The sequence below is a fragment of the Eurypyga helias genome, unplaced genomic scaffold (assembly GCF_000690775.1).
Source record: "Eurypyga helias isolate BGI_N326 unplaced genomic scaffold, ASM69077v1 scaffold26116, whole genome shotgun sequence".
NCBI classification, from domain to species: Eukaryota; Metazoa; Chordata; class Aves; order Eurypygiformes; family Eurypygidae; genus Eurypyga; species Eurypyga helias.
Window position 1 is genome coordinate 2519 of NW_010255039.1, and position 14289 is coordinate 16807.

General features: G+C 40.3%; 1 protein-coding gene across 1 annotated transcript; it reads right to left on the bottom strand.

Moving 5' to 3' along the window:
* Window positions 1–1299: 1299 nt before the first annotated feature.
* On the bottom strand, window positions 1300–13878 carry GPT2 (glutamic pyruvate transaminase (alanine aminotransferase) 2; the record flags this gene model as incomplete). The annotated part of the gene is made up of 9 exons (XM_010153211.1): window positions 1300–1726; window positions 2972–3084; window positions 4143–4298; window positions 5106–5280; window positions 5978–6114; window positions 6666–6745; window positions 7107–7350; window positions 9324–9457; window positions 13770–13878. Coding segments are annotated over 9 exons (1239 nt in total), but the record flags the coding sequence as incomplete, so codon positions are not given.
* Between the last annotated feature and the right edge of the window lie 411 nt (window positions 13879–14289).

Sequence of the window (14289 nt, forward strand, 5' to 3'; positions counted from 1 at the left end):
GGGGAAGTACTGAATTCTTCTTCACAGACTTCAGCAAGGAACTGTGAGGAGTACACCAACTCCTAATGCTGTGTCATAGACCAGTAGCTGCTGCTGCTGCTTCAAGGACAGTTATTGGCAACATCTCGTCTTCCACACATAATAGATTGGCACGTGCTTTATCCATATGGTGATTCTCTAGCCCTTGGGTATAGTAACCTGGATCAGCATAGGATGTTGAACCAGCTACAAAGGCAGCCTAACAAAGTGCTAGTAGACATTAAAATGAGTTTACTTCTAAATAATAACTTAACGACTAGATTAAATGAGATAGCCTTAATGGATAAACTTTGTAAATGCTGAGCCTAAGCCTGACATACGCTAATGCTTTCATAGCTGAATACTGCACGGCACGTTCCCTCAGTCCTTTATCAGTGCTAGCAGGAGGTGTCCAGCTTCCAGCTCCAGAGAAACAGAAACCTTCTTTTGCTGTGCAGGGAAACAGGCACAGTCTAGTAGAGTAATACAGCTGTAGTCCTAGATAGCAGCCTGGTTTAATTGGCTTTTAATGAGCAATCAGGCTTGTTCAGCCAGCAGTATGACTGCGGAAGATCGAAGAGTGAGTTGTACTGTCGTTATCTTTATGCTTGCTGCAAGACATTTTCCTTGAAATATCTTTTCCTTCATTAGAAACCACCCCCAGCGTTTCTCCTGCTATCGACATTTGTTAGGCCTTGCCAGTTCAGGCTGAATTTTTGCCAGTTAATGGGTCTCTCCCTCATGTGGCTCCAAATAAACGTTCTCCATAGATAAAGCAATTCTGAAATAGTGTTGTATTTATCCTACTTGAAGGGATTGACAGGACTCACATCTGCTTTGAAACAGTGCCTTACATCTTCCATGTATGTAAAAGATGAGTTAACAGGAAACACATGGAGTCGTTATGAGGAGTGTTCAGTGCTGTTACGCTGGGATAACGTCTTGAAAAGCACATGAATAGGAAGCTAATGTTCCTCATTATGTTTCAGTTTCACAAAAATAGGATTCAAGCAAACACCATGTCCATTCCACGGATCAAAACTGTATGTTCCATTCAGACTAAGCTGTGGTGGCAGGATTTCTCTTTAACAGAAGTTTAAAGGTATCTGCACGCACGTGCCAAAGATTATTTTTTTCTAAATAAGCCCGCTGTACCTACATGCTTAATCAGATTTGGAGAACACTTCATTCTTACCACAACAAAAATGAAACCAAACAATACCTATAGTGTAGGCTTTTGAATTTTTGTTTAGTAGAATTTTTGTAAGAAACGCCCCACACACAGTAGTAGTTTTAATGAGTAACTCCCTTCCCCAGCCTAGTGAGTCAAAAGCTCACAAATGTAACTTCCAATCAAGGCACAAAATCATTTACTGACTCTTTTCAATGCGTTCTTCACATTCTCCCTTTCCCCTTGAAAAGAAAGTTGGTGTAACAATGTCCTCTGCACCAGACATTAAATTTAATAGTCCAATAAGTCGTAGCAGTATCTGAGATTGGTTCTGGCTATTTTGAATTTAGTTAAATTAGATGAACAGCACATTCTCAGCACATCTTTGTTCATTTTCTGCATTCGCCTTGAAGGGGAGGGGATGAGGGGGAAAAGCCACAGTAGTTTCATGCATATTTTTCAAGAAACTTCATGTGGAAGTCTTTCACTTTCTCCAGTAGGATCTTCAGCTTCTCTACTGGAGGAAGAATGGTCATTCTGAAAAATATTATTTAAAGGAAGAAAAAAAAAACAACCCAAATTATCTTCAGAACAAACTAAACTCTGATCTTTGCATAGATCGTGATTAATCTCAGGGCACAGCTAGTAATGTGTTAAATTTAATAACTGTTTTGATGTGACTTTCTTATTTTCTGCATTTGTGCTTTAATTGAACTATACCATTGAACTACAGCAATTTGTTTCAAATGGTTGATATGCAGGAATTCAAGAATAGTTTTTTTTTTGTTTAGTGACAAAGAAGGTTATCAGTAAGAAATAACAGCAACTCAAGTTTCCATTTTTGGGGCAGTTATGCCAAATTATATCCTTTTTTCCAGCTTTAGGGGTGGGCACTTAAAGTAAATGTACATTTCAGTTTGAACTGAAAACTTAATTGCAAAGCACTGAAACAATGCCTCATCCCACACTGCAGATTTTAGTCACTTCTTCCTTTCTTGTGCATAATCTGAAAATCACATTGTGCATGTATGTGAGACAGTATGCAAGGCCTACAGTACAAGATGTTTTTCCCACACTGCTAAGGGAATGGACTCAGACCAGCTTTTCCCTGGAGCTGCACGCACCCAGGTAGCTAACCCAGCTATCTGTGTTGCAGAACTATGGTGGCTAAGGGGCCTCTGTTATGTTGCTTCAGACCGAGCAAGGCTAAATTCCATGATAAACGCTAGTTATCAGTGCCATGGCTGGAGTGAAGTGCTGTTTATTGGAAGCAAGAGCAGTAGAGTTTATGTTCACAGTTTTGGTAACAGAACTTCAGTCCCACACCTTGTTTTGGTAAAGTGATGAGTTATTCAGCGTGTTTAAGGAGCAGATTTATAGGGAAGATACTGCATCTTTCATGCAGTTTCTCCCTATGCAAATACTGTTTAATCGCCCCTCCCCCAGAAGCAAGCAGGGCAATTTTTGTAATGCCTCAAACAACTTTAAGATTAGAGAATAAGCTATTATTGTTTGGATTCGTAGAGAAGGCACTGCAAATGTCAACGTATAAAAATAGAATAAAACTGTGTCAGCAAGCTGTGAAAACACCGTAAAAACATGAACAGCTCCTCTAGCAGGTCAGGTCTTTGACCTAGCTGTCCGTCCACAGCAAGTGCCCAGTAGAAAGTGAGACAACTTAAGCTGAAATAAAAATCCTTACCTTTAAATCAGAAGAGAAAGTACTGGGATGGGACTTAGCTTATTGCACGTCATTTGATTTTAAACGAACAGAAACTGTACCTGAAATGGTAGCTTCCTTCTCTTTGGCCAAATCCACTTCCAGGTACAACACATATTCCGGTCTCTTCCAGAAGTTTCATGCAATAGAACATATCAGGTGCCATTTTATGAGCCTAAGGGAATGGATGGTTTGGAATTACTGAAGTCAGAATATTCCAAATATACAGAATTTCATTATTTCTTCATGAAACTTTATCTTACATTATTAGTTTCTTACTCCATTTACTAAAGAGGATGATGGACAGTTGCTGATGGGACAGTTCATATTGTGAATTAAATAACAGTACTTCATGGCAGAACAAGGCCAAAGAACCTACACAAAACACTTGCTTCAAAGAAAGTTTTTACATATTTTTATTATTCTCCTTGACTTGCTTGTAACTTTTTGTCAAAAGTCTTAAAATCGTACTTTGAAAAAGCTAAGCCGCTGACATTTGACAAGATGAAATTAATTTGGGAGCTGTGTGTTCCAGTTCCATTGGCAGTTACTATTTTTTTCCCCTGAATTAGCTGCCGACTAGAAAGTCCCCTGATTAATAACTATGGAAGTTCTTAAATACATGCAGGTTATATGCCTAATCAAATAACCAGCTGAAAAACAGCCCTATTTTTGTCCTCAGCTATGCTGATACAATTCCCTTTAAAAAAATGAATGTTCCACATTAGACAACAGAGCTCTAGTTAGGAATAAAAAGACTTGTCATTCAGTAATACAGCTTACTGACCCAAAACCGAGAGAGAAGCAAAATTTGTAAGGAAACCTGCCTCCCTCTTGCCCACGCTTGCTGAACGGGGCTTCTTTGGCAGGGTGAGTAGCACACTGCCATCCACAGTCCCCATCGCACGTGCTGGCCTACCTAACCCGGCCCAGGCAGCACTTTGCAGTTATCACAGGTCCAGCTTCTTTCCCACCCTATGACTTAAACTATTTACTACTAATATCCTTGGGTAACACTGTCAACCTGGGAGCCTTACCAGTGTGATGAAATACTCTGTTTTGTTTCCCCCTCTTAAAATGAAGGTCATGTTATATTTAAGATCCTATGTAGTCAATGAAGTACTGCTTTTGTAACTGCATGAGCTTATCTCTGAGATAAAAACTCATCATTAGAAGTGGCAGGCACAAGTGTGTGAGGGTTAAAATGGATTCAGATAAAAATCACTGACTGACCTTTGCTTCTTCAATGGCTTTGGAAGGAATAAAGATCCGTGGGAAAGCATACATAGCTCCTTGAAGTGGATTGCAGTGAATTCCTGGTACCTTGTTAAACATGTCTTCTGTCAGTTTGGCTTTTTTGGCAAGATTGTTCAAAACAGACTCCTTCTCCTGTTTCAAAGGAAGGTGTTCAGATTGACATATTTGAAAGGGCAATAAAAACACCAGAGAAAACCGTGATGCTTCAAGAAGCCTTCCCTGAATTAAGCACTTGTAGGGCTTTGCTGAGCTATTGGAGCGAATGGTGTTCCCAATTCCAGTCATACTCTTACAGACAGCCGTGCAAAAAGGCATCAGCAGGATGCAACTACAAAGAGTTGTAGATAGACAGTAACCTGCAGAAGTGTCTATCTGCATGCCTCCTTCTTACATTCTTCCTTCTGAGCATCCACTCTCGGCTGTTTTAGAGACCGTGTTAGCTGAACCTTTGATCTGACTTAATGCTGTCAGTTCTTCAGCCAGATTCAGTTTGATTTTTACAAGTGGGAAGCTAAGTGTATACTTTCATACAGAATACCATGTTGTTCAGTATATAGAGGCATTGGATACCTAAGAAGCAGGCTGATTTTATAACTGTATTTGAACTTACAAGTAAAAGCCAATCTTATTTAGTAATTCTTTTGTCACACTAAACACAGGAGAAAAGTTGCATTTATTAGCAAGAAAGCTGATGTGGTAATGACTCCTTAGTGCTTTTTTTGCTCTTAAACAAAGGAACCATAATAGGAATAAAAAATATTTTTGAAGGTAGTCATGCTGAGTTTGTTTAAAATACCCTGCATAGTTCTGCAAACCGGTGCTGTTATAGGATTGTCCGAGAAGAAAGGAAAGAAGTCTGGTCTCTGTGCCTATTTGGAGGTCACAATATTTAGGATAAGTTTAGGAAATGCAGAAAAGAACAAGCATGTTATTGCTGACCTTTATGAACTGTGAATAAGATTCTTCTCCAGGTACTGGAGGATTCACTACAATATCCATTGCTGCTTGTCCTGAGACTGGAGGACAAAGGCGAACAGAAAGCAGCTTAACAAGCTGTCCTTTAATTTCTGGGTGCAAGTTAATGACCTCCATGTAACCTCCTCTGTAGCCACATCTGTTATTAAAGTGAACAGAAAAGATCAGTTAACTACAAGTGTATGAATCCTGGAGAAGCAATGAAAGTAACTGCAGAAGTGGAAAGGCAATTGATGAGCATCTTACAATATGTAACATGCAGGTGGTTGAAACAGCTGCTACGCTGGTAATGTTTTAAGATGGAACTAAATAATATGCCATTAAGGCCTAGTGTCCCATCCAGGGCAGATCGTGTACATGCCGCTTCCCCGTTAGACAAGTTAACGATTGACTTGGATTGTTTGCTCTCTGGAACAAGAGCATATGGCCATAGCAGCATTCATTTAGTCAGAAAATCCTTTTCCTTCCATCTCTTCCTCCCCAAACCAACCAAACTCAAACAACTGTAATATCAAACATCCCAGTGATTCTTGAGCTGTTCCCTTGAATGCTGGAGACCTTATTTTCCTTTATCACAGGTCTGGTTTAGGACTGTAGGATTTCTCCTTTGTGGAACTGACGCATTAGGTGCCTGAAATAAATCCACTTACTATTCGGTACTTTGAAAAACCACTGAGCTAATCCATTACTCTGCTTTAAATGCTTGTTTTCCTTTTCTTAATAGTTTTTGGTTAAAATTAATGAAGACAGTGGATTACCTTCAGGTCACCAGCACGGAACGGCTGTCCAACCAGATTAATGAGGAAGATGAAATAAAAAAACTAAAGCAGACTTACTCGCCCATGTATCCCTTAGAGGTGGAGTGAAAAGAGGCCAGCTCAACATTGTTATAGTACTCGGGTCCCATCTCATAGAGAATCTTTTTGAAAGAATGGAACTGGCATCCTTCAGAGTACACATTGTCCTGGTAAACCTGAACAGTCAGAAGACATTAATGTGCTCTGTTCCCCCAACTAAGGATAAAACATGGCCTTTTAGAGAGCCAGATCTGAACCCAAGAAACAGTGGTACATTCACAGCTTAAAGCCCGTGGAAGACACAAGGTTCTTTGTTAAATTGCAGTAATGATGCATTTTATCTCATGTGGCCATACTTAGTAGTTTAGCCTTTGGAAGAACAGTGAGCTTCTTTGTATAAGTTAACCTTTATTCATATGTTTAAATTAATTTTCCTTCTGTTTCTTTCATCTGAAGTGGTCTGAGTATCACATAGGTTTATAGGTCAGTTCCAGCAAAGTTCCTCCTTGTGTCTCCTTGCTTGTGTCCCCTAAACTTTCCCTCCAGTTCAAATCCAGATCAAGCCACCTCTGATACTAGGAATTGTGCATGCTTGTTCACCTCTTAATATGGTAACAGAGAATCTTTTCCCTGTACTTAAAAAATACCAGTACCACACATGGAACAAAATTACACTTCATATGCCTACTTTCAGCCGTGCTTTTGAGAAAACGGAATATTCCATTACCTCATCAGCCAGAAGAAAAAGTTTCTCTTCCCAAGCAAAGTGTATCACATCTTCAATGCACTTTCTGTTCTGCACCTGTCCTACAGTTTGATTTTTAAAGCAAGAAGAAAGTTAGTGGAGCATATATACACAGAACTTTTCGCCCAGACCTATTTAGACTACTAGCTTTTCAGTAAGATATCCCCTCTTTCTCAGAAAAGTGCTACTGAATTTTAGAATTAAATTCACTAAGTGTGAACTTAAGGAACATTTTTGGAGAAATTATGGTTCAAGGTAACTTAGTCCATCTCAAGCGAAGGAAGTGTGAGATACAGTTATCAATCAGTAACTTATCAAGAGCTAAGTTTGATAGGTATTTAGGATTTGCCTGCAATGTCAAATGAATGAAAGGGGGAAAAAATTGGTCTTAAAACACATCCATTAAACAAAATCGCTATAGACCTGTGGGATTTCCGGGGTTGATGATGCAGAGAACTTTGGGATTGCAATATGCTTTGGCTTCATTCAAGGAACGGCGAAGTTCATTCACATCTAGAGCCCAGCAATTTTCTTCATCCAAATAGTAGTTCACCTGGATAGCATCTAGTTCAGATATGGCTGCTGAATATAAGGGGTATTGTGGTATAGGGATCATCACTCCTGTTCGGGATTTTCCACCTCCAGAAACCAGGATCTTTAAAATTGTCTGGGGAAAAAGTATGAATTAAAAAAGTCACACACCAGAATCAATAGTATACGCTAGAGTAAGTCACTCATCTTCCTTCTTAAAAGATCTAGAGTCAAGGTAGATTTCTGTTCTAGAAGCATACAGTCATTTTCTCACATCAAAGGGCATTTATTTATTTCAAGTTAAGTTTCTGGCTGAGTGAGGATGGTCTAACTCAGCTTAATGGAATTCCTCTGCATGTCACCGCTTCTAAAGGTCATGTCTGATCAGGTGCCAAATTTAGGAAAAACATTCTAAGCACAAGGCTAGAGGGAAGGCTGAAAAAAGGAATATCAAGGTCATGATTTTCTTACTGTGCCCAGTTGTAAGCAAAGAAGCCTCAGCTAGTTGTTGCTTGTCGTCTTCCACTCATTTTATTTCACTAAACACAAGAGGCAAATAAATACAACCCCGAGAAAATAGAACTGGGGCCTGTGGAGGTTCTCCTTTGGAACAGAGACCTCTTTTAGATTACGAGCAATTGTGGTCAGGTCAGAGCAAAGCTAGAGACTCGCATTAGGGTATCACTATCAAGTAATAGATTTGGGATGAAAATCTGATGTAGCATATATAGTTTGTGCCCAGAAAATACAGACAGAAATGTAATGTTTGTGCTACGGTCAGTCCAGAGGATTTACCTGTGCCCAATGGCTGTGTGTTTGTCTGTAGGCTTTTTATGTGTGAATTAAATAAAAGAGTATATTTGATACAGGGAGTGGAGTGGTTTCCTACCTTTATAATCAAGGGAGAACTCTGAAGTGCCTGTGCCATCAAAGCAGGCATCCTTATCAACATGTAATTGATAGTGGAAAAACAAAGATACCTCTACAGATACAGCAGTGGTATCCTTTAAGTTTCTCATTGGTTCTAGAACAAAATCTGCCTTCCTATGCTTCTTGTCACATCCTAACTCAGCTTCTATGTAATGGTTTATAATCAACTTCATTTTGTACCCACCACTAGTTTAAAAATGCCAAGCATCCAAAATGTGTAATCAGGACCAAATGCAAATTTAAAACCTCTTCAACACCTTCTGTCCCCTACAAAAGGAACACTAGTTGTTTTATCCTTGGAAGTGCCCAACAATGAGACTCATTGTACTACCGACTTTTCATCACTGTGAAATCAAATAAGCATGGCGCAGATTTGATACACTGCGCTGCCACTCCTAACAAGCTGCCAGTATAACACTTGGCATCATAAACTCCGGAAAGCCCATTCACTGAAGGTGTCTGGAGAACTGTCATTCTGAACTCTGCCACTAGATGTCACTTAAAAAAAAAATCATTTACAAACAAGCTATAAAAGGCTGCCTTAATAAAAGCAAAGAACTGCTGGTTGTTGTAATATCAGGACATGTGTGTATGTAAAGGAAAAATCTAGTAGAGGCAGTTATTCCTGCCTTAACTGAGGACCGTCTTTGAACATTGGTTGAAGCCAGAACCTGAAGTTCTTCACAAACAAGCTGGCTACTGAAATAGATCTTTGGGATTTTCACTGGGATTAATCTGCACTAGCAGAGGGTTTAGTAGGAACAAGAGCTGCCAAGACTGCTCACCTCTGAGGTCATTCCTTCTTCTCTCTGCCACTGATTCATAGCCTCTATCTTCTGTGCTTATCTATCTTAACCACCGAGGACACCATTATTTAGTCTGAATGGTCTGAAGTTCCTAAATTTATATTTAGGCACCTATGCTGTTTATACTACCTTTACAAAAGGTACAAGTTAATGTATACTGAGACTTTGTCTCCATCTGCCTGTTCCTTAGCTGGCGTCTTACATCCACATAATTGGGTGTGTTGGTTATCCACTTAATGTGGCTTCAGTATCTGTTAGATCAAATGCACAGGAGTTTGAGGGACAAGATGTTCCATACAGATCTGTGTTTCTAAAAGTAACTGATAAATTATAGTGTATACCAAGAAGAGACAGGTTTCATTTTAACACTTACAGCAATACCATCACTTGCCCCAGTGGTGAGATATATGTTATCTGGATCTGCAGGAACCCCTCCATCTCTTCTTTCAATATATGAAGCAACATCTTCACGGATGCAATTTATACCTTGACTGGCACTGTAAGATCCTGTGAAAAACAGAGAATTGAGTACAACAAACATCAGTTTTTTTGTCTGCCAGCAAAATTTCTGCGCTAGTATTGTATAGTGTGTATATATGAGGGCTTTGGATCTCCAGATTATTTTTTTAAGGAGTAGGAAATAGAATTGATTTGCTCATAGAGCAAAAGAATTAATTTAGAATTAGACAAATATAATAAGTATCACTAAAATACAGAAATAATACACTGGATTGCTAAAAAGTAGGATTTAAAAGCTACTTCGCCAACTGGCACAGCAATCCCTTCTTGACTGTCTCCCAATTGCTCTCCTTACATTGAAAACCACTTCAGAAAGTCAACCAACACCTATTTTAAGTAATGGGAACAAGGAACAGAGGTAGCATGTTCAATAGAAAGGAAAATGACTTATTCAAATCCATGACAAAAATACAATTTCTGTTTGCAATAAGAAAATAATATAGTACTATTTTCTCCCACAGTCTGAAACCCAAAAGATCTTAAAAGCGTTTCTCCTCCCCCCCGACCCCAGCATCTCGCACAACTGCTTTTCAGTTGCTTGTAGCAGAAACATCTAGGACCACCCCCATCTATAAGCCTCATGTGCAGTTTACAGAGCACAACTAATACCCTTAAACACAGTAAGATGTGAGATGCCTGTGTGCATCATGGCTGAGCACGTGCAACAAATAAAGGGTAAAAATAAGCCTAAGCCAGGGTGAGGAATGGGTTTAAGCTATGAAGTCTAAGACTGATGGACAGTGAAGCGACAAGTGTACATCTAATTTAGAACACTGTCATGAAGCTGCAGAATCTTCTTTGTTTGTTGGGTGGAGTGGAATAATTGTGCCTGACTTAACTTTCATCACTCTGTTATATGCTAGTAGTCTGCCTGATAATACTCCTGAGAAAGCATAATTTATAAAGACAAAGAACCTTTTGGAGTACTGCACAATTGCATGGGACAAAATGGAAATTCAGGGCACAAAGTTCCCTGATGTCATAAATATTTACTTTTACGGGACTAAAAGTCATGTAGGTTCTATACATGGGTCTTTCACTACAGCTAGGAAGCTGCTGTTAAAGCAAGAGAACAAACCTAAACTGTCATTCTGTCTTGTGCTCCATTGAGGACTGAGTCCCACTCAGCATATACAGAAGACCTGAATTCAATTTTCAGGTCTTTAGCACTTAATTGTACTCAATTGACAGCTTTGACTAGGACCCATCTGTTTGCACTGTGGGATGCAAATAAATAAACCCAGCCCAAAAAAGCTGCATGTACATATATTAAATATTTTTATATATGGGAGAGGGGTAAATTTCTCAACTACCTGGAAAGATATGGCCATTATCCCACATGCAAAGTAAGTGGTGTTAAAGGAATCCCAGTGTATCGGAAGATAACAGAAGCTGAGGACATATCTAAGCCTTCACACATGGTCCAGGAAGACTCAGTACTATGAGTAGAATTTTGCCAAATGGAAATGAGATTATTCCAGTTCATATCAGGAGGTCAAGACATTCATATTAACTTTGCAATTAATACATTTAAATAGGCCAGTATAGATGTAGGTACAATGTTTCAGATAGCTTGACCATATGTAGTGTAGCCACTTCTGTATTGCACAAATTCTTTGAAAATAAGGTTTTGTTAGAACACAGCACAGCACTTAAATCTACATGGAGGGATCGATTTTTGACTTGTTTTTTCCCAAAAAAGCCAGTTTCTCCTTCTCACCCATGAAGAGAACAGTGGTGTTAGTCAATCAACAAAGTGATAGGAGTAACTTCCATTCACCTGCACATCCACTTGCCTCAAACTGCCTGTTTATGAAGTGCTGTACGGAGGCTGATGAGCAACTGAGGCCAAGAGAAGGGGATGATGTATGATACTAGAGGCAGGGAGGGGGGACAGAAGCCATAAGCCAGTACAGCAGATCAGCAAGGTCTACATTGGTTTTAGTTTTCAGCAATTGAGAGGGACAGTTGTTCATGGTACATATCATGTTCTGTTTCATCTCTTTATCAATGACCTGGACAAGGGGATCAAGTGCACGCTCAGTACGTTTGCAGATGACACCAAGTTGGGTGGGAGTGTTGATCTGCCTGACGGTAGGAAGGCTCTTTAGAGGGATCTGGAGAGACTGGATCGATGGGCCAATGGGATAAGGTTCAAAAAGTCCAAGTGCTGGGTCCTGCACTTGGGTCACAACAACCCCTTGCAACGCTACAGACTTGGGGACAAGGTGCTGGAAAGCTGCCTGGCAGAAAAGGACCTGGGGGTGTTGGTTGTCAGCCGACTGAATATGAGCTAGCAGCGTGCCCAGGTGGCCAAGAAGGCCAGTGGCATCGTGGCGTGCATCAGGCAGAGTGTGGCCAGCAGGATGAGGGCAGGGATTGTGCCCCTGTACTTGGCACTGGTGAGGCTGCACTTCGCATCCTCATGTTTTGGGTTCCTCACTTCAAGAAAGACACTGAGGGGCTGGAGCATGTCCAGAGAAGGGAACGGAGCTGGGGAAGGGTCTGGACCACAGTTCCTGTAAGGAGCAGCTGAGGGAGCTGGGGGTGTTCAGCCTGGAGAAGAGGAGGCTCAGGGGAGACCTTATCACTCTCAGAGCTACCTGAAAGGAGGGTGTAGAGAGGTGGGGGTCAGCCTCTTCTCCCAAATAACAAACAATATGACAAGAGGAAATGGCCTTGAGTTGCATCAGAGGAGTTTTAGATTGGATATTAGGAAAAATTTCTTCACTGAAAGGGCTGTCAAGCACTGGAACGGGCTGTTGAGGGAAGTGCTGGAGTCACATCCCTGGAGGTATTTAAAAGACGTGTAGATGTGGTGCCTAGGGACATGGTTTAGTGGTGGCCTTGGCAGTGCTGGGTTAATGGTTGGACTTCATCTTAAAGGTCCTTTCTAACCTAAATGATTCTATGATTCTATTCAAAGGTTCTATATCGGGAAAAAACAGTTTAGACTCCAGTTACTTACAGAACTTCAGTTTATCCACTGAAATTAAAAGGATGCATTCAGAATGATCATCCTATCTGAATATTGCAGCTACTTCCGGCCTACTTCCTCAGTTAATGCAAATTACTTGAAGTACATGATCTGCTGTGTTGTGGTTTGGCCCAGACAGCAACTAAGCACCACATAGCCATTCACTCACTCCTCCCCCACCCCGATAGGATGGTGAGGAGAAGATACATTCTGTGTTAGGCTGTGTTGTTAGGAATAGTCCAAGGCTGAAATACTGCTAACGTAACCACTAGCTAGGTTTTGTTTATTTTATTGTTTCACCTAATCTCAAAATATGCACCTAATCTCAAAATATGCCAGTGCAAATAGGCACTGCAATCACTAAGATTAAGAAATACGCCAATTATTCTAATACGTACTCTGAAATGTCAGTTAGCCTATGTGAAAGAAGGTACTTAAGCGTGCCATACCCAGTAGCTGTTGCACTGTCTGCAGAGTAGAAATTTTGGTGGCATTTCCCAGGTACAAGTAGGCAGTGCAATTCCATTTGCTCTCTACTGAATATGCAAAGTTTGTGCTTATTTATGTGCCTGTCATATGTACACTCTTGCAGAAGCAATAGTTGAAGATCAGAATTCTTTAGTTCTTTCAAGAGTTATTTTACTTCGGAGAAACAGGGCTTTGACAAAACTGTCTTGGCTAAGTAAAACACTACCAGCTTTCAGCTGTGTAGCTTTCCCTTCGCAGAGCATTATTGCCTTGGTACCTGAGTTTCTGGTACCCCAGTTCATACCCTGACAGACATACTTGGAGCGATGGTTCAAAATTAAGATACAGGACTGTGAACTGGATCTGCTGAGATGGACATACATTGTTTGTTGATACTGCCATTACATGGACAGTAGACTCCTTGGCAGAGAAACTCGTAGAGATGATAGAATTGTGAACAGCCCCACCTAGACTTAGCAGAGGACATAGCTGCCAGAGCCCAGGATTAACAGATGTCATAAGAGCAGTAGCAAAGCTTCACTAGTACTCTCTGCCACTTACTTCTCTAACACAGAGAAGCTCATCATTCTGTTTAGGGTTATGCCTAGATGTTCTTGTGGTGAGGGCTCCAAAACTGTATAATCCTCATCTTGTCCTCCTCTGTGACAAGTCTCATCAAAAATTTGCTTATCAGTAAGCCGCACCATGAACTCTCCCCCTATCATTTTGCCCTAGATTATCTCCCATTTGACTGGTAATCATATTAAAAACAATTAAGAAATTTCAACACTGCAGATACTCAAACTACCTTTGTTGAGTCTAATACCAAGAGGAGCAATTGAAACAGACGCTTACCTAAGCTGTTTCCTCCACAACCCTGCAAGATCCTTCTGGCTCGCTTTTTGGCATCTTCTGGAAAACTTGGGCTGTCCAACAGGTTTGGGTATGTACACAGTGCCACTACCTAGAGTGCCAAGAAAATGTAAATTGGCCACTTCTCAGTGGGTATTTTAAGTGGGTAATATTACTGTTAACTGTCTGTGGAAAGGAAGATCACAAAAACTAGCTAATTTAAAACACAGGTTATTGATGAAGAGTTTGCAGTTGTTTTTTTTAAGGCTGGTGCTTACAGAAGTGAAGAAATCTTAGCAGGGTCTAAGTTCTGCTGATAAAAACAGCTATAGAATTATTAACTATTTGTATTACGGACAGTGAAGATTGGAGTCCAAGTGAGCTATGCATAATGCAAACACAGTAAAACACAGTTAATTATTCATGTTATCTCTAAACAGCTCTATCCTCCACTCTTTATGTATTACTAACCCCCTTTATGGACAAGAAATCAAGGGTTTAAATATGGAGTAAAACTGAGAAA